General features: G+C 49.0%; 1 protein-coding gene across 6 annotated transcripts in view; it reads right to left on the bottom strand.

The window, feature by feature from the left end:
* Positions 1-18510, bottom strand: part of NAV1 (neuron navigator 1) — a 280821-nt gene that overhangs the window by 192446 nt on the left and 69865 nt on the right. For all 6 annotated transcript variants that reach the window (XM_015120319.3, XM_028852000.2, XM_078002577.1 and 3 more), the window contains exon 2: positions 1972-2716. In XM_015120319.3, coding sequence (XP_014975805.3) covers positions 1972-2684 — 713 coding nt within the window. In that variant the 5' untranslated portion in view covers positions 2685-2716. The remainder of the gene's footprint in view (positions 1-1971; positions 2717-18510) is intronic.

Raw genomic sequence — 18510 nt, 5'->3', positions numbered from 1 at the left:
GAGAACTGTTGGGGGTTAGGGAGGTGGTGGAGGGTGCATTGGCAGTTGGGAAAAGTCAGGAAGGGCTGCGGTGAAGCTGCTGTGGCTCTTTTCCAGGATAGCAGAGAGGGATGAGGTTGAGGATGTGATGGAATTAGATGTGTGAGACCGGGGTCTTCTGAGAGCAGACGGGGCATTGCAACTTCTCTGGGTCCAAAGGGAGGTGGTGGATGACAGGAGATAAGCTTCACTGAGAAGGCCACACCCAGGCCCTTGAAAAGAAAGGGCTGTGGAGGATGGGGCAGGGGAGAAGATGGCTACAGGATTTGTTCCCTGGAGAAGCAGGTCAGTCATGACCAGGCTGGAGATGGCGAGGGAAACAGGTGACCTCTGCTTCTGCATTCCACTGGGGCTTTGCAGAAGACTGAGATCCTGGGGCGGGTGGCAGGGAGGGAGGAGAGATTTCCATGAAAACACAATGTCTGTGGATTCTAGGGAGCAGATGGCACCTCCTTGGCTATGAAGCTCGGAAGGGTGGCCCAGCCTGGCCCTTGGCAGAGCTGCCATGGCAGCAGCTCTAGGCCCTGCAGACTGTGCTGGGTGCCTGCCCATTGGCTTGTAGCATCTTGGAGGGTCCTCGGTCTTAATCTAACTCCTGCTTATGCCACGACCTTCTCTCCAACCCTAATCCAGAGCCTAAAAGTGGCAGGGTCTAGGAGGTGGGGTGGTGTGACACATTTCCATTTCTGTTTAAAATGCAAACATGCAACAAATGTTTGCTGGAGGAATGAAACATGGTTCTGTTTAAGCTGCATTAAAATATTTGGATGAATAATTCTGACCTCTTTGGAAAATGTCAGGTTCCGAATATACCAGGGGACTTGTAAGGTAGCTACTGTAAAATCTTAAACAATTTAATGCCTAGACACTTTTTCCCAAAGAATGAATTCAAAATGAAGGGAATCAGGTAGGAGAAGAAAGCCAAAGAGTCACCAGGGAAACATTTTACTAATTGGAAAAAGGCCACTCAAAGGAAGGCCTGCCCTGCATTTCTGCTTCTTGAGTTCTCTCATCAGCTGCAGAATCAAAGTGAAGAAAGTCACAAGGGACATAAGTGAGTTGCCCCTTAGGAAAAGAAGCATCGGTGCACTTTGCAGGCAGTACAGTCAGGCAGAAGATATGCTTTGAGAGCCAGGGGTCACCCTGGTAAGAGCTCCCTTTGGCTATGGAGTCAGTTAGAATTCTTGCAATAACAGGGAGTTCACTGCCTTGCAGTCAATTTGTAATGCTCTCTAGTTTTTGGAAAGTTCTTCATCTTGAGACTCAGATCTGTCTTGAACTAACTTCCAACCACCATGGTGATGAGTCAGGTCTTTGGAGCTGCACCAAATAAATCTAATTCATCTTACAACATGACAGCCCTTCAAATATTTGAAAACAGTGCTCAGACCCTCTCTAAGCCTTCCCTTTCCAAAGCAAACTTCTTCAGTTCCTTTCATCATCCTATAACACCTTTTTTGATCCCCCAACAACACGTCAGTCTTGCTCTACATGTGTTTTTGTGTGTCGATGTCCTTTTAAAATGTGGTGTTCACAACTGAATGTAACAGTCTAAATGAAGCCTAAACACGTGCAGAGTGTATTGGGACCATTCACTTCCTTGTCCTGAACTCCAAAGGCCTAGTCCTGTAATATTAAATTGCATTCAATTTTTCAGAGATTAAGATACACAAGTTGCCTTCTACTGAAGGTTAAAGCTCCTGGTGGTTCTCTACCCCCACCTCCAGCCGCTTTGATGCCTCAGAGGTCCCTGGTGTGTAGGGGATGATGTACAAGCTTTTCTACACCCAAAATATAAGTGAGAGTTTCTCCTTCCATTAGGATAGGGCAAAAAATACAGGAAGTTAGTTTAGTCAGGAAGATACTTAATTTGCATTTGTAATTGCAAATTGTAATTCGCCCCCTTCCCTCCCTGCCTGCTCCCCAGCTCACCTGTACTGGAAGGGAGCCACCGTGGCTGTGACTGGCTGACTCTGTTGATGGACCGAGGAGAAGCTAATGGCCCCTGGAGAGGGAGAGGGGCGCTTGCCCTGCGCTGGACTGCAGACTGGCGAGGAAGCCCATGAAGCTGCCCGCTCATCAGGCTCCAAAGACCTGGGGGTCCCAGAACTTTTGTAGTTTATATCTCTTTGGTCTTTTCCTGGGCCGCTGGGAGGCTTCCGAACTTCCGGTATTTGAGTTTCTCCGTGAAAGCTCGTCCGAGAAGGGCTTCTGCCCCGGGTCTGGCAGACTGGAGTCCCTTCCTGGGCTTTCTTCTTCTTTCTCTGGGTGCTTTGTCTCTCCCCAATTCTTCCGGATCCAGCCCGGCTGGAGAGGACTGCTTTCGGGGTTGTCCTGGGACTATTCCATGGGGAGCTGGAGGAGCCTTCCCCATCCTCGGCTGACTCCCTCACAGATCCAGCAAACTTGGGAGAGCCTCTCCCCCGGGAGGCCCTAGGAGAGGAGTTTCTAGAAGGACCTGCAGCCTTTCCCAGTCTGGGGGAGGCCGCTCTCTGTGGGCTCAGGGCCAGGCCGGTCTGGCGCGGCCGCAGCTGGGGAGAAGCACCCGGTGTAGGAATCCTGGTCTGGGAAGAGGCACGAGGCACCGGGATGGAGGAGGCGTAGTGAGGGCGGCTGGCGGGATTCACATTGGCCATCCCATTCATGGTCTGCAAGGCTGGAAGGGTGGGCTACTGTCCTGCAGGGAGGGAGGGCAAAAAAAGACCGTCAGGCACATCTCCCGAGCTTCCATCCCTGAGTGTAGAAAGAGGATGTTGGGGTCTGTGGGGAGGCTCGAGCACGCAGACTGGGCACTGGCACTCCTGGTTCGCATTGTGACTGGGTCACTGGCTACCTGCTGGACTCTGGGCAAATCCCTTTTCCTCTCTGCTCTGAAAAGCTGTTATGAGGCTCATCTGCAAGCAATATGGGAAAGTGCTTTGTGAATTGCAATGTGCTGTACAAATGGACTTCATTTAACTTTCTTTGACTCTGTTCCTATTCACTGATCGGGGACAGACTCTCCTCATAGCTCCTCCCCCTCAGGCCTTTCCTAGTACCCCAAGTCTAGAATGTCCTCCACACTAAACAAATTTCCTCACGCTCTCAGCCTCTGCCTGCATGTTCCTTCCACTCATCACTGCAGCTGACCCCTGGCTCTCCTCCTAGGACACTCTCCAGTGCAGTGCAACCTTCTTCCACATGCTGTTAGGGCCCAAGGGTGGGAGGGCCAATCACAAACCCCCAAGATCGTAAACTTGTAAACTGGCAAATGCTGCCCCTTGAGGCTCCTGCCATTCCCTGGACCCTCCCTACTGTCCCCACCCCCATAGTCACTGGGCATTTGGCACTTGGCTCACAGTCTTCCTCTCTAGCCCATTCCCTACTCACCTCCCTCCCTGGCAAAACTGACCTCTGCACCTCCTGCCACCCTCCTCTGAAAGAAACTGAGTGTCCCACGTTTGGTTCAAGGCAGTTCCTTGTGCAGGCCCTGTCAACAGCACTTGATCTCCTCTCTTCCAGACCTTGACTCACTAATTATCCCCTTCTGCCTTCACCTGCTTCCCCTCCTAGCCATGTTAATTAATGAATTAATCACTTCCATTTCAAAGGGAATTTAAAGCAGTTTATAAAGATACATACAATCAATTCCAGATAGATTAAAGAGTTAAAGGTTAAAAAATGAAGCCATAAAAAAATTTTTAGAACACATGCATGAATGTTTCCATAATTTTGTTGTGGGAGAGGCCTTTCAAAGTACCACATCAAAGGAAGAAATCATAAAGTAAAACACCGATAGATGTGAGTGCATAAAAATTAAAATCTCTATATGGGCAAAAAACCTTTTCAAAAGGTTCAAGACATCAATAAACTATAAAAATACTTGCAACAGGCCAGGCGGGGTGACTTACGCCTGTAATCGCTGCACTTTGGGAGGCCAAGCAGGTGGATAACCTGAAGTCAGGAGTTCGAGACCAGCCTGGCCAACATGATGAAACCCCGTCTCTACTAAAAATACAAAAATTAGCCAGGCATGGTGGTGTGCATCTGTAATCCCAGCTACTCGGGAGGTTGAAGCAGGAGATTCGCTTGAACCCGTGAGGTGGAGGTTGCAGTGAGCTGAGATTGCACCACTGCACTCCAGCCTGGGCAACAAGAGCAAAACTCTGTCTCAAAAGAAAAAAAAATACTTGCAACTAGTATGAAAAACAAGGAATTAATACCTTTACATATACGGAGCTCTACCAAATCAATATTTAAAAGGAAACACCCCGTAGAATAAAGGGCAGGCGGGACACAGTGGCTAACACCAGTAATCCTAGCACTTTGGGAGGCCAAGGCGGGAAGATCCCTTGAGTCCAGGAGTTTGACACCAGCCTGGGCAACATGGTGAAACCTTATCTCCACAAAAAATAAAAAACAAAAAAATCAAAATTAGCTGGGTGTGGTCATGTGTGCCTGTAGTCCCACTACTTGGGAGGCTGAAGGAGGAAGATCACTTGAGCCTGGGAGGTGGATGTTGCAGTGAGCTGAGATCATGCCACTGCACTCCAGCCTAGGTGACAGAGTGAGACCCTGTGAACAAGAAAACTGCAAAAGATAAATACAACTGGCCAAAACAAAACAAAAACCAAAGACTTTATTAGAAATTGAAGAGATGCAAATTAAATAAGTTATCATTTGTTGCTATCAAATGTACTATATCATAGAAAATTAAAATATCCAGTGTTGGTAAGAGTATATGCTATGAGGCTGGGTGCGGTGGCTCACACCTGTAATCACAGCAGGCTGAGGCGGGCGGATCAACTGAGGTCAGGAGTTTGAGACCAGCCTGACCAACATGGCAAAACCTCATCTCTACTAAAAATACACACACACACACACTAAATAACTGGGCGTGGTGGCACATGCCTGTAGTCCCAGCTACTCAAAAAACTGAGGCAGGAGAATTGCTTGAACCTGGGGGGCAGAGGTTGCAGTGCACCGAGATTGCACCACTGTGCTCCAACCTGAACGAGAAAGCGAAACCGTCTCAAAAAAAAAAAAAAAAAGTATATGGCCCCCATACACTGCTGTGGGAACAATGCCAAATCTAAAAATGTATGCTAGGAAAATGATTACAGATGGGAGCAATCATTGTACATATTTTCATTGTGTACAATGAAAATACTCAGTTTGATTCTCAAAGGGTGAATTGGCATTGGATGAAGACGAAGACAAAAGACATTCTGGACAGAAGAGACCACCAAAGCATGGCCGATTTCCTTGAGATCCCTGAGATTCCCCCTTTCATATTGTGGAGAAAGCTGTAAGCAACCACACAGAATTTTTTATGGCTGTTGCTGACCTTTCCCTGACCTTTGACTCTGTGGTCTGGGACCAGTTACAGACTAAGCTATAAGAAGTCAGTGTAGACCCTTAAGCACTGATGGATTTCTAAAACTCCAGTTTGAAGTGACCATGACAGCCAGGGCTTATTGGGTTGCTCTGCAATAAATGAAATAATTTCCACAAGAAATTATTCTACAAGGGAAGTGCTATGACCCCCTCATCCTTTTCTCTAATTTGCACTTTAACGATTTGATACCGTTATTTGGTGAGCTAAAGCAACCTCATCCTACCCAGCAGAAGAAGGGCGGCAAAGCCATGTGTGCCCAGGGAATTACCACCAGCTCGCCTCTGCTTCTCCAGTGGCTGCCCATGGCCTAGGCCTGGAGGGCCACACCCAGGGCCTGCCTGCCTCCTGCCTCTTCCTCATCTAGCTCATGCCATTCCCTGCCCACCCACCAGGACACAGACTGGGAGACCCTGTGAGTCACCCTCTACTTGGCCACAGTCTCCCATGAAGGGCAGTCGCCCTATCTAGCCCCCAGCCCCAGCATGCCAAGCACAACCCCACAGAAGAGACAGAAACGGACTTTCATAAAGGAAACTTAGAGAGTGAAAGCAGGTACTACTACTGCAGCCGTGAGAATCTGGGTAAATTATTCAACCTCTCCATGTCCAGTCTGCAAAATGAGGACAGGACAAAATCTAGGAACTGCAGTTAGATGGAGAAGCAAGTACTCTTTAAGACCAGAAGAGAGCACCATGCTTAATCCTGGCTTCAGGCCAGTAGTCAGAATTCTTTCCCAGTAGAGATGAGAGTGGATTGACTTTGTTACCCTCCTTCTATCTAGCCACCCCTCTACTGGTCAGTCATGTGCATCTGTGACAATGCCAAGCAGGACCGGAGGTAAAGTGTGGACCTGCTCAGAGACTCATGTGGGCCCCAAGCTGCTGACCTTGGCCTGTAACACCGAGATAGGCTGTACACTGACTGTATAGCTAACCATCTTGCTACCCATGAGAAGGGCCTTAGACCACTGACCCATTGCAGCCACACCCTTGAGATTTCAGCATTCCCAGGTTCAATTCCCTGCACTGACAATGTGCCACATGGCCCTTGTGCTTCTGCCCTCTGCTACAATCCCCACCAAATCCCAGTGTGGGGACCAAAGCCAATTATACACCCTAGACTGTCCCTTCTGGTAGCTACATTGGTGAGAGAATCCAGAACTAAATCTCAACTCTACCTTCATCTCTCCTGGGAGTCCCTCCCCAACTCAGGTTGTGTTGTCCAATAACCACCCCCCACCAAGAGCCCAACTCACCTACGTTGTCCTCCATGCATCTCTGGGCTCCCAGGCGCTTAGCTCAGACTTCCCCCAGGCCCTATGGCTAGGGCTGGCTGGATTTCCAGCTAAGAGAGCCCTAAGGCTGAGGACTCTGCGTCTCCCTCACTTGCTAATGGAGCAGACGCAGTTGCTGCTTTTCCTGGATCATCATTTTTTCAAAAGCTCGATGGGAGGAGGATTTAAAACATTCCCATGGTAGGTCACAAGGGCCCTACCCCTCCCTCTCCACTGCAATTGGGGCCCTGCTCTCTCCTCCTTCTGCAACTTGATAGCCCTCACCTAGACTGGGAGGAGGATGCACATGGGATGTGACAACCATTGCCCCAGATGAGCCTCAGACCATCTTTGGGGTGGTGGAGGAGGGCTCCCCAAACTGAGTTATTTTAGCCTGGGTGGGCAAGGGGTCATGAAGGAGCTTTCCTGGTTTGCCTTCGGGGTGAGAACCCACAGGTACTCAGCATCTTTAAGGACACCTGGCAGATGCTTCTGCCCTAGACAGAGTAAGAGTCCCCTGTATTGAGACATCATTTCTAGTTCTTAGTAACAACCTTACAAAGTAAGCTTTAGTACCCCTTTCACAGGTAAAGAAAATGAGGTGGAGAAGGTTAAGTGAGCTGCCCAAGGACACACACAGCTAAAAAGTGGCAGAGTGGTGTGACTCAAATGCAGATGGACAGGACTCTGAGGCTCAAGGGTGGATCCCCTTGGCCACACCCGCTGAGAGCATATCCAGGCTCTGCCTACACGCCCCCAACCTCCATGATCAACTCTGACTGGAGTTGCTCTGATTGGAGCTTGGGGCCTTCCAGAGATAGAGTTGGGGGTGGGCAGGGGGGATCCAATTTACAGGGTGGAAACCAGAAGAGAAGAAAATCAGTCATAGGCAGCTCTGGGGGAGGCCTCTCTTCCCTCTCTTACTCTCCCAACATGCTGGAGATCTAGCTAGCTTTTCCCAGCCACTTTATATGCTGTTTGCCTTTGGTGGTACTGGGGGTCAGTGTGGTACAGGGGCATTGCCCATATGACACTGTAGGCAACACGCATGGCAAGGGGAGAAGATAGGCCTCATCCAGCCCAGCTGTAGGTTTAACATCCCTAGTTAGTGGCAAGTGGCACGCCTGGGTTGGGGTGGGGATTGAGGAGGAAGACCGGAATTTCAGGTCTCTGGCAGCAGGGGTGGGGTGGCTGGGGAGGGAAGGGGAGAGAATACACATGGGGAGTGGGATTTGAGCTGAGGCCCGTGAACGAGGATGCCTCCAAAGCTGAAAGGTGAGGCCTCTGAACAGGTCATCTCTCCTAGGGCCTAGACATGCCTGCTGGCTACCGCACCCAGTTTACATTCTTAATGGACCAAATGATTTGGGAGACATCATGCTTGCTCTGAAGCTCTGTTTCCCTTCCTCTGAAATGAGGGCAACTTTTTCTGCCCTATCTCACTCTCTACTGCCTCATATTCTGTCTGAGCAGACTGAATAAAATAATGTTGGGAAAATGTTTGGTCTCTTGAGATGCATAAGGTTAGCTAAAAGGGCCCTCATCTCCTGGATCTCAGTGTTAGACAAAAATGTGTCTGAGAAGCAGGACAATCTACGTCTCTTTCATTTTATTTGTTCTTGAGACAGGGTCCAGGCTGGAGAGCAGTGGTGCAATAATAGCTCACTGCAGTCTCAATCTCCTGGGCTTAAGTGATCCTCCCACCTCAGCCTCTTGAGTAGCTGAAACTATAAGGACGCACACCACCACACTGGGCTAGTTTTTATTTCATTTTTATTTTTAGTAGAGATGAGGTCTTGCTATGTTTCCCTGGCTGGTCTCAAACTCCTGAGCTCAAGTGATCCTCCTGCCTCCTTGGCCTGCTGGGATTACAGGCATGAGCTCCCGTGCCCAGCTTATGTCTCTTAAACAAGGGTCTGTTCAAGCCGAAGAGCTTGGCTATCAGTATCAGTCATCCTTTGTGATAACTTTGCAATGTGTCTGGGGAGTCTCAAGGGCAGAAGTTTGCGGGTAGAGCTGGAGGTACAAGCAAGGAGAGAGTTTCTTTCTTATGGGAGAGTGTGTGTGTGTGTGTGTGTGTGTGTGTGTGTGTGTGTGAGAGAGAGAGAGAGAGAGAGATTGGGGTATCTTATCAGATCCTCCACCTCCAAACATGCTCTCTGTGTTCTTTCTCCTTCTAAGTGCCCTGATCTGAAATTTCACTTAACCTCAGTGAACAAGAGGAGGGCCTCAGTGCTCTTTAGTTCCCTCATCCTGGGGATCCCAGTCCTCAATAAATTACACTAGGGAGTTAGTACTCCCTGTTACAAAAGAACATTGCACTTACAAAGGGATTCATAGCAGGATCCCTTTGTTCAACAACCACACACCTTGGCTGGGCAGCTTCCATGTACCAGGTGCTATGGCAATTGCGGTGGCTGAGACCCAGGTTCTGCTCTCTAGGAGCTAGCAGTCTGGTGGGGAAGAAACACATGCACACTCGTGACAAGTAACATGTGCAGGGTGTGCGTCAAGAGAGACAAAACAGGCCGGGCATGGTGGCTCATGCCTGTAATTCCAGCACTTTGGGAAGCCGAGGCGGGTGGATCATCTGAGGTTGGGAGTTTGAGACCAGCCTGACCAACATGGAGAAACCCTGTCTCGACTAACAATACAAAATTAGCCGGCTGTGGTGGCACATGCCTATAATCCCAGCTACTCAGGAGGCTGAGGCAGGAGAATTACTTGAACCTGGGAGGCAGAGTTTGCAGTGAGCCGAGATCACGCCATTGCACTCCAGCCTGGGCAACAACAGTGAAACTTCATCTCAAGAAAAAAAAAAAAAAAGAGAGAGAGAGACAGAGACAAAACAGAGTACCATGGAGATTTAGTTGTTATGGTCTGTCAGTGAGGCAGGATCTGGGGAGGCTTTTAGGAAGAGGAGTCATGTTGGTAGTTGGTGGATTGAGGTCTGGGAAGTAGTGGATTTGATGGTAGAACTCCTCATGCCCCTAGGTCTATTCATCAGTGCCCCAATTCAGACTCCTGCTCTTTAAAGAGACTCTGTGGTACCGTGGTGAAAGAATAAACTCTGGAGCCAGAATGACTGGGTCCAAAGCTTGGCTCTGTCATTTGCTGGTGGTGTGACCTAAGGCAAATTGCAAAACCTCTGAGTTCCCTCCTCTGTAACATGAGATCGAGACAGGATCTACTCATAGGGTTGCTGTGAAGAGTAAGTTAGTTAATGAACAGAAAGTGCTTAGAACAGTGTCTGGCACATAATAAGGACTCAACAAATATTTCTGTTATTATGATCACGGGGGAAAAAAAAAACACCTTATTTTTCAAGTGTCCCTCCATCCCACGTACCTAGGGATAGAGGCTGAGCTGCCTTATTCTCCTGAGCTTCCAGAAGAGCAGAAGAGGATAAGAACACCTGCCAGGTCTGGATCAGAAACCTGGAGCATCAACAGGAACAACGTTGTCCATGCTTCATACGATAACACCCAAGTGCCCACAGTGGAAAGGGTAGGAAACTAGACAGCTCGAAAAATGTATCATGGAAAGAGTAAAGGCTTTTGAATCTGGAAGATCTGGGTTCAAATCCCAGCTCTGCTACTTCCTGCTATGTAGCTTTAGATAAGTTTTCTGAGCCTAGAGTCCTCATCTGCAATAAGTAGTCATGGGTTTTATAAAGATGCAATGAGAGAGTAAAGATAAGTCACCTAGCATGGTGACTGGCACATAGGAAGTGCTCAAGAAATGGCGGAAATTGGCCAAGAATGGTGGCTCATGCCTGTAATCCCAGAACTCTGGGAGGCCAAGGCGGGTGGATCACAAGGTCAGGAGTTCAAGATCAGCCTAACCAAGATGGTGAAACCCCGTCTCTACTAAAACTACAAAAATTAGCCAGGCACGGTGGCAGGTGTCTGTAATCTTAGCTACTCGGGAGGCTGAAGCAGGAGAATCGCCTGAACCTGGGTAGCAGAGTTTGCAGTGAGCCAAGATCACGCTACTGCACTCCAGCCTGGGTGTCAGAGTGAGACTCCATCTCAAAAAAAAAGAAAGAAAGAAAGAGAGAGAGAGAGAGACAGAAAGAAAGAAAGAAAGAAAGAAAGAAAGAAAGAAAGAAAGAAAGAAAGAAAGAAAGAAAGAAAGAAAGAAAAGAAAAGAAAAGAAAAGAAAAGAAAAGGAAAGAAAAGAAAAGAAAAGAAAAGAAAAGAAAAGAAAAGAAAAGAAAAGAGAAAAGAAAAGAAAAGAAAAGAAAAGAAAGAAAGGACAGAAATTATGTTAAGGAGAATAACCGCCCCTCCTCCCAAAGGGAAGTTGCCAAATTCAGACACAGAATGGGACAGTCTGGTGGATGACAGGTGAGTTGAGAGGCTGGTGGCTTCCCAGGCAAAGTGGGATAGTCCCTGCCCCTGAACATGATGTATCAGCCACACCCAACACACTTTTCTCTCTCCTCGCTTTCCAGTCTACGTCCCAGCTGTCTGCTATCTAAGTCTCACCCTGGTCCTTTATTTGTAAATCAAACTCTTTTTAGGTGCATTTGCTGACTGCCTGTCAGACACTGTTCTAAGTGCTTTGCCTATATTAACTTGTAATTGTTCTATAAGTTGGTGCTATTATTATCATTCCCACTTCAGAGGCAAGGACAGTGAAGCACAGAGAGGCTAAGGAATTTTCTCACGATCACACAGCTAGTAAATGGCAGAGTCAAGATTAGATCCAAACAGTCTAGCTCCAGAGATTGTGCATCTCACCCTACAGCCTAAATTGAGGCCTCAGCCCTGACTCCTTTCCACCCCAATCTTCCAGCCTTTCAGCCTCATTCCAGCGCCAGGCCCCGCCCCAGTAGGACAAATGGAGGCTACCTGGCCATTAAAGCTCTGCAAACCCCAGAGCAAGGAAGTGTTTTGGGCCTATAAATGTTTCACTCTGACTCAGAGGGCGGTGAGAGCCTAAGCACCAGCTCCCTCTGATCTCCCAGGGGCGGGGCGAGGGGAAAGGAGGGCGAGCACCAGTATTCGGCGGCGGTCCCTCCCTCTCGGGTCTGGAGAACTAGCCAGTCTCAAGTTCCTGGCCCCGCTCTCCACCGCCCTTTTTGCCCTTGAGGCGCCCGCAGCTGCTGCCGGGGTTGGGGGTGCGCGGGGCGGCGGCCGTGGTGCTGATAGGACAGCTCCTCCTGCAGTGGCCCTGTTAAAGGGGCCGCGATTGCGTTTGGGAATGCACTGAATATACCCATTTCGAAAAGGTCAGAACATTTTAACCAGAGCATCTAGGGGTTGGATATGCCAAAAAAAGAACGAAAGAGGATGAGGAAAATATTCATAGTAAAGAACTGGAGTATCTCTGAACTCAAGCACTGAGGTACGGACACTGCACAACACAGAGTGTTGGCTAAAAAAAGAGGTCCTGGAGCCGGAACCATCCCCTCTCCCCACTCGTCCTCAGCCCCATCTTCCCACCCCCAACCAGTCCCCTCAGCCCCCTGTACAAATCTGGGTACTGCTGCCTCCTGCTTTGTGGTCCTGACGAAATTACTTAACCTCCTTGGCCTGTTTCCTCATCTTTGAAATGGGGATGATAACAATATCTACCTTAAAGTGTTGCTATAAAGACTAAGTAAATTATTTATTATTATTATTATTATTATTATTATTATTGAGTTTTGCTCTGTCGCCAAGGCTGGAGTGCAGTGGCGTGATCTCGGCTCACTGCAACCTCTGCCTCCCAGGTTCAAGCGATTCTCCTGCCTCAGCCTCCTGTGTAGCCGGGATTACAGGCATGTGCCACCATGCCCAGCTAATTTTGTATTTTTAGTACAGATGGGGTTTCTCTATGTTGGTCAGGTTAGTCTCGAACTCCCGACCTCAGGTAATCCGCCTGCCTCAGCCTCCCAAAGTGCTGGGATTACCGGCATGAGCCACCACGCCTAGCCAAGACTAAGTGAATTATGACAGGAAGATCATGGAAGACAGTTCCTGGGCCATAATAAACACTGAATACTAGCTAGTTATTATTAAGTCAAGTCATTAGCATGGCTTGTATCTCCCTTCTCTGTTCTGCCCCAAATTTCCCATTAGTACCTTTTGTCAGCCATTTCAGTCAGAATAGCACAAACATTGTCACCAGAATGGTTCACCTTTAACCTAAATTTCTGTTTTCTTATTTGAGTACAAATAGGACAGTCAACTTATATGGGGTTGGTGGCGGAGGCAGGTGGGGAGAGGGTAACCAAATTACACAGCAGGCCAAGTTTCCAAAATAAATACATTTAAGACCGTGGCACAGGTTAGTAAGAAAGATGGGGAGATCTCTTTTCATGGAGGTCCTTCTGAAGTTGAGGCACTCCTGACTATATGAAGATGACTTAGGTGCAACCTATTCAGAGACAGGAAGTGGACAGAATGACCTGCATGAGTCCAGAGGCCACAGACAGAATCCCTGGACCCCACACAGGCCTCTTTCCAAGCTTTCTTACAACATCTGACACCTACCCTCCCTCTGCCCTGGAAATCCTGCTTAGTTTCTCCAGGGCCAAATCTCAACTTGGGCTTCACCTCAGGCAAGAGAGAAGTGTGTCCTTTGGTGCCACTCTGAAGATATGACTCATACTGCTGCACCCCTCAGACCAACACCATACACACATAGTGACACACACACAGACATACACACACTCACTCACACCCTCCCACACAAGCACACTCACACATCGAGACACAAGATACACACTGCCATGCTCCAAATGCTTGTGTCCTCTCCAAAATTCCTAGGTTGAAAACTAATCTCCAATGTAATAGTATTAAGAGGTGGGCCTTTGGGAGGAGATTAGGTCATGAGGGCTCCACCTTTGTGAATGGGTTAAGTCCCTTCATAAAAGACTTGAAGGAACCTGCTTGCCCCTTTCTTGCATCATGTGAGGACACATAGACGTCACCATCTATGGGGAACAGGCCTTCACCAGACACCAAATCTACTGGCACCTTGATCTTGGACTTCTATCCTCCAAAACTGTGAGCAATAATTTTCTGATGTTTCATTTGAATTCTTACATTTTTAGAGACAGGATTGCAGCTCTGTCACCCAGGCTGGAGTGCAGTGGCATGATCACAGCTCACTGCATCCTCAGCCTCCTGGGCTCAAGCGATCCCCCAACTTTAGCCTGCCAAGTAACTGGGACTACAGGCACATGTCACCATGCCTGATAATTTTGTTTTTTAATTTTTTGTAGAGATGAGATCTCACTATATTAACCAGGCTGGTCTCCATCTGGGCTTAAGCAATCCTCCTGTCTCAGCCTCCCAAAGTTCTGGGATTATATGCATGATCCACCATACCCGGCCTGTTGTTTATAAATTGCCCAGTCTAAAGTATTTTGTAATTGCAACCTGAATGGACTAAGACACACACACACTCACACACACACACATTCTGACACACAGAGATAGACATATGCACACACGACCTACAAATACATATACACACAGATATACACATTCACACAGAGACACACAGGCACATGCTCACACACTGACACAAACATACACACTCACTTGCACCACACACATCATACATGCAACTCACACTCACGTTTATTCTTAAACACACAAACACACACAACTCTAGCTTCCTTTCCCACCTGTCCTCCCTGTCCCTTCCCTTTGGCCCATTTCCCACCCAGCCCAGGGTGAGGAGGTGCTCTGTGTCCTCCCATCCTCGCTCACCTCAGAGGCTCCAGGCCTCCATCAGTGTGCTCACAGGCTTCCCTGGAAAAATGAGCCCCAACAGCCCCACTGTGGGCACACAACTTGCAATATTTGTGGGTTATAGACTTTGTTCAGCTCACACATCGAGCTAGGGGTGAGGGTATAAAGGCAAATCACAATATTCCTATGCTTGCAAGGAAGTAACTTGTCCCAAGTCACACCACTGAGCAACAGGAGAGCCTGGGGTGACTCCCCTACTCCAGTTCTCTTCCCCCACACCACAGGGCCTCCTCTCCGCATAACGTCCCAGTGTTTCCAGACTGGGCATTGTGAGGAGGTCCCAGGGCTGCGGAGAGGACTGCAATAATCATTTACTAAATGTTTACCCTTCTCGTCCAGGCTCTAATCTCTGCCAACCTCTCAGGACAGAGTGAAGGAAGAGTTGAGATGTGGGTGGTGGGGATACCATAGTAAAAGGATTTGAGCCCATCCTCCTTGCCCAAGCTCTTGCCTATAGACCCTGGCTTCAGGCTTCAGCAAACCAGCTGGGGGCCATTCAGCTGGGCCTGGTCCTTGGCAGAGAATGCAATCACCTCAGTCTGTGTCAGGAGAAAGACAAGGATGGGCAGCCAGTGGTGGTGTCCCATCAGAGTGGGCATGGGCAGAGTGGGCAGAGCCTTGGCAGGAAGCAGGGGAAGCTGAGGTCTACTGGCTGGGACTTGTTAGTGGAGGGGGTGGGGCTCAGTATCCCCAACGCCCGCCTGGCTGGCACCTGGCTCCTGGCTCTGAATGGGGATTAGGATTGTCCACAAGCTGTGGGACTCACCATTCCCCTCCCCATCATCACCCCCAGAGCCCAGGGCTCTGCCAGCACCTCCAGAAGTGTCCTTATCCTTAGACTGTGGCATGGTGTCCTTTCTGGCCAGATGGCAATGTGTTCTTACAGAGGAAAGATGGGGCTGGCTGTGTTACTTCAGGTAAAATCAGATTGTTTAGCTTCTGTCATTTATACTTAAGTGATCAAGCAATAGCCAAGATCTCACCTCTTACTCCAAGCCCAGCCCAGCCATTCCCCAGGAGAGGGTTCTGCCCAGACTTGGCATTCCCAGAGCAACTTCACCACCCCAGCCTGTGTCTAGAGAAGGACAAATGCTCTTCCCTAGACAGTGCGTCCTGCACCTGAGCCTGCAGACAGAGGCAGGACATGGAGATCTCAAACATACCTCTGCCGAAGAGATGTTCACTGCATTCCTCCAACACCTCCCTCAGAATCTCTTATCCCATTGCCCTAGGCTGGAAGTTCTTCCAGGTGTCTAACCTCCATCCCTGCTGCTAAGAATCCAAGTTCACTTCCTGGTTCTAAGGGTGTGTTTCTCACAGCCTCTGACCTCTGAGAGAGAAGTGGATTTTGAGCTTCAGGGAGGGAACTCGGAGCCGTCCAACTGAAGACTTGTGCTGTTTCAGCATATTGACATCTTTCGCTGATTTGGTCCATGTGAATGGCTCCACTTTCAGTATCCCCAGTTCCTTTTCAATTAGCCAAGAGAAATGATTTAGTGCGAATGAAAATCAATGGTTTAAAACTGTCCCACAAATCACAGGGGGCTGGAGGCCTCAGTTATAAATACTTCCCAGGAAGTTGAGCTGGCATGGGAAGCAGGTGCAGCCGGCACACAGCTTCCTTCACCCTGAGTAGAGCAGAGAAGGTGCCCTCCCTTCTCTCTGCTCCTTCTTCTGTTCCAGGATACCTCCTGCTACATAGGTCCCAGCTCCAAACACCCCGACAACTGGCATGCTCCCCTGCAATGCAGATCAGAGCTTAGAGTTCTAAGCCACATGGGTTTAAGTATCTAGGTCCTTGGGGAGGTGCCCTGAAGACAGTCCCTGTTCCATCCAGATTTCCCTCTCTCCCTCCTCCCTCCGTGTATATATATATATACACTTTCCTCCAGGCCAGAGTTACTAGAAGTCTGGCTTCCCAAACAATAGCTTAGATTCCAGATGGACACTGGAGCTGCTGAATGGGGAGGAGCAGAGGTAAGCGGAGCCTTGGGGCTGGGGGAGCTCAGTGCAGACAGAGAAACTTGAGCCTATGAAGACCCCAGGCTGCTAGCCAGATGACCATGTCTCCCACCAGACCTGTCAGCTCCATCTTTCTCACACTTGCTTTATTGTTATTTTTCTCCCCCATCTTAAAACTTCCAGCATTTCTGCGTGGATGGATTTTCCAGCCAGGCAGATGGAGGTAGTATCACTCAACAAATCCCACATACTTGCAGGGCCACTGGTCTGGGGCAAGGGACGAAGGTTCCTTGGTGCTGGGGCAGGAGAGACCTTGGGGATTATGGACTGTTCCTAAAGCCCTCCAGCCCAGAGGCCCAGGCCACTTTGCAGTGTGTGGGCTGGTTCCCTGCCTGGAACAGCAGAGCCTGGCATTTGGAGAGGGCTGGACCTACAGTCTAACCTGTGAGAGGGACTATGTTGTGAGATGCAGACCAGACCTCTTGCCAAGTGAAGGCAGCACCAGGCTGGCTACCCTAGCAATAAGTTCTTCCTTCTACCCAACAGCTCAGAATGTGTGAGGGGTAGGGTTGGGGAATCAGAAACTTGGGCTGGGGTCTGGCAGCAGGCCCAGCAGTCACGTGCAGTCCAGGAGTCAGAACACTGGACAGGACGCCAGCACTAAGCATCTTCCCGAGTTACTCAGTCCCTAGGCCTTAGCTTTGCCATCTGAATAGTGGGGCAAGCAATTCCAGCACTGAAGATAATCCCAGTCCCATTGCCCTCTCTCGTTCCATTGGTTGCTTATGTGTTTCTGTTTTCGAGCAAAGCTGGAAAACCCATCCTGCTGACTCCAGCAGCCTCCCTCAAAGCCAAGCTAAAACTGTGCTTGAGCCCCCATTCCCGCCAGCACAGCGCTGCCAAGCCAGGGTGACTCCCTGCTCTCAGCAGCAGCACATTCGTGTGGTAGTCACGCACAGAGGGAGAGGCCAGGCCTGGCCGCTGCCCAAGGCCCCAGCGCCAGGCTGCAGGAGAGAAACTCTCCTCCCCCAGCTGACCCCAATCTCAGAAAAAAAATCCCATGAGCTATGAGGCTCCAGGGCATAGCTGTCCAAGGCCCAGCATCCTACCAGACACCAGGAGGCTGACAGGTGAGCTTATGGGAGACTTCTATCAGCAAAGCTGGAAAAGCACCCCCTCTCGCTTGTCATGCTGGGCAGACCCAGGAGAGCAACTGCCTCCGTCTGCCTGCACTCGGGGCCTCACTGACCTGTAAGTGCCCGCACAACATCTCTGAACTGGGTCACCTCTGCCTGGAAGGCTGATCAGGAGGTTAGACCGAGGCTGCCCCACAAGTAGAGCTACAGCGAGAGGGGCATCTGAGTGGGATCCACTGGCATTTGTAGACTTGGATCAGAAACTCGCAGGCCATGCAGATGAACACCACGTATCAGCTCTCATCCCCACACTGAAAGACAGTATTCACTTTTTATAAGTTTTGGGGGAGTTCTGTTCAGAATCCGGTTCTACTTATAAGCTGTGCAGTTTTGGGAAAGTTACTTAACCTCTCTAAACTTTGGTTGTTTCATCTGAAAAACAAGAATACCTACATCACTGAGTTGCTGTAGAGATGAAGGAAAATAATGTGTGGAAAATGTTTATCCCAGTAGCACATGGTGGCAAGTCCTTAAAAAAGGGTAGTTCTTATTACTTACAAAAATAACCTGTGCATTAGAAAACACTCGAAAAATCTCAAAACATAAAAAAGAAAATGTCTATCACCTATAAAGTTATTACCCTACTAAGTCAGCTATTACCATTTGTAGGTTTTGGGGTTCTTCCAGGGTTTTTATTGTTCATAACACACACACACACAATAAAGTTATCATTATACCATATATTTTATATCTTTTCACTATATAGTAAGCATTTTTACTTTTAATTTTAAAGTCTTCAGACCAGGTCCAGTGACTCACATCTATAATCCCAGTACTGGCCGGGCGCGGTGGCTTACACCTGTAATCCCAGCACTTTGGGAGGCCGAGGCGGGTGGATTGCGAGGTCAGGAGATCGAGACCATCCTGGCTAACACGGTGAAACCCCGTCTCTACTAAAAATACAAAAAAAAA

The sequence above is a fragment of the Macaca mulatta genome, chromosome 1 (genome assembly GCF_049350105.2).
Source record: "Macaca mulatta isolate MMU2019108-1 chromosome 1, T2T-MMU8v2.0, whole genome shotgun sequence".
Classification (NCBI taxonomy): Eukaryota; Metazoa; Chordata; class Mammalia; order Primates; family Cercopithecidae; genus Macaca; species Macaca mulatta.
The sequence above is the reverse complement of the archived record's forward strand: the minus strand, read 5'-3'. Positions and strand labels throughout refer to the sequence as shown.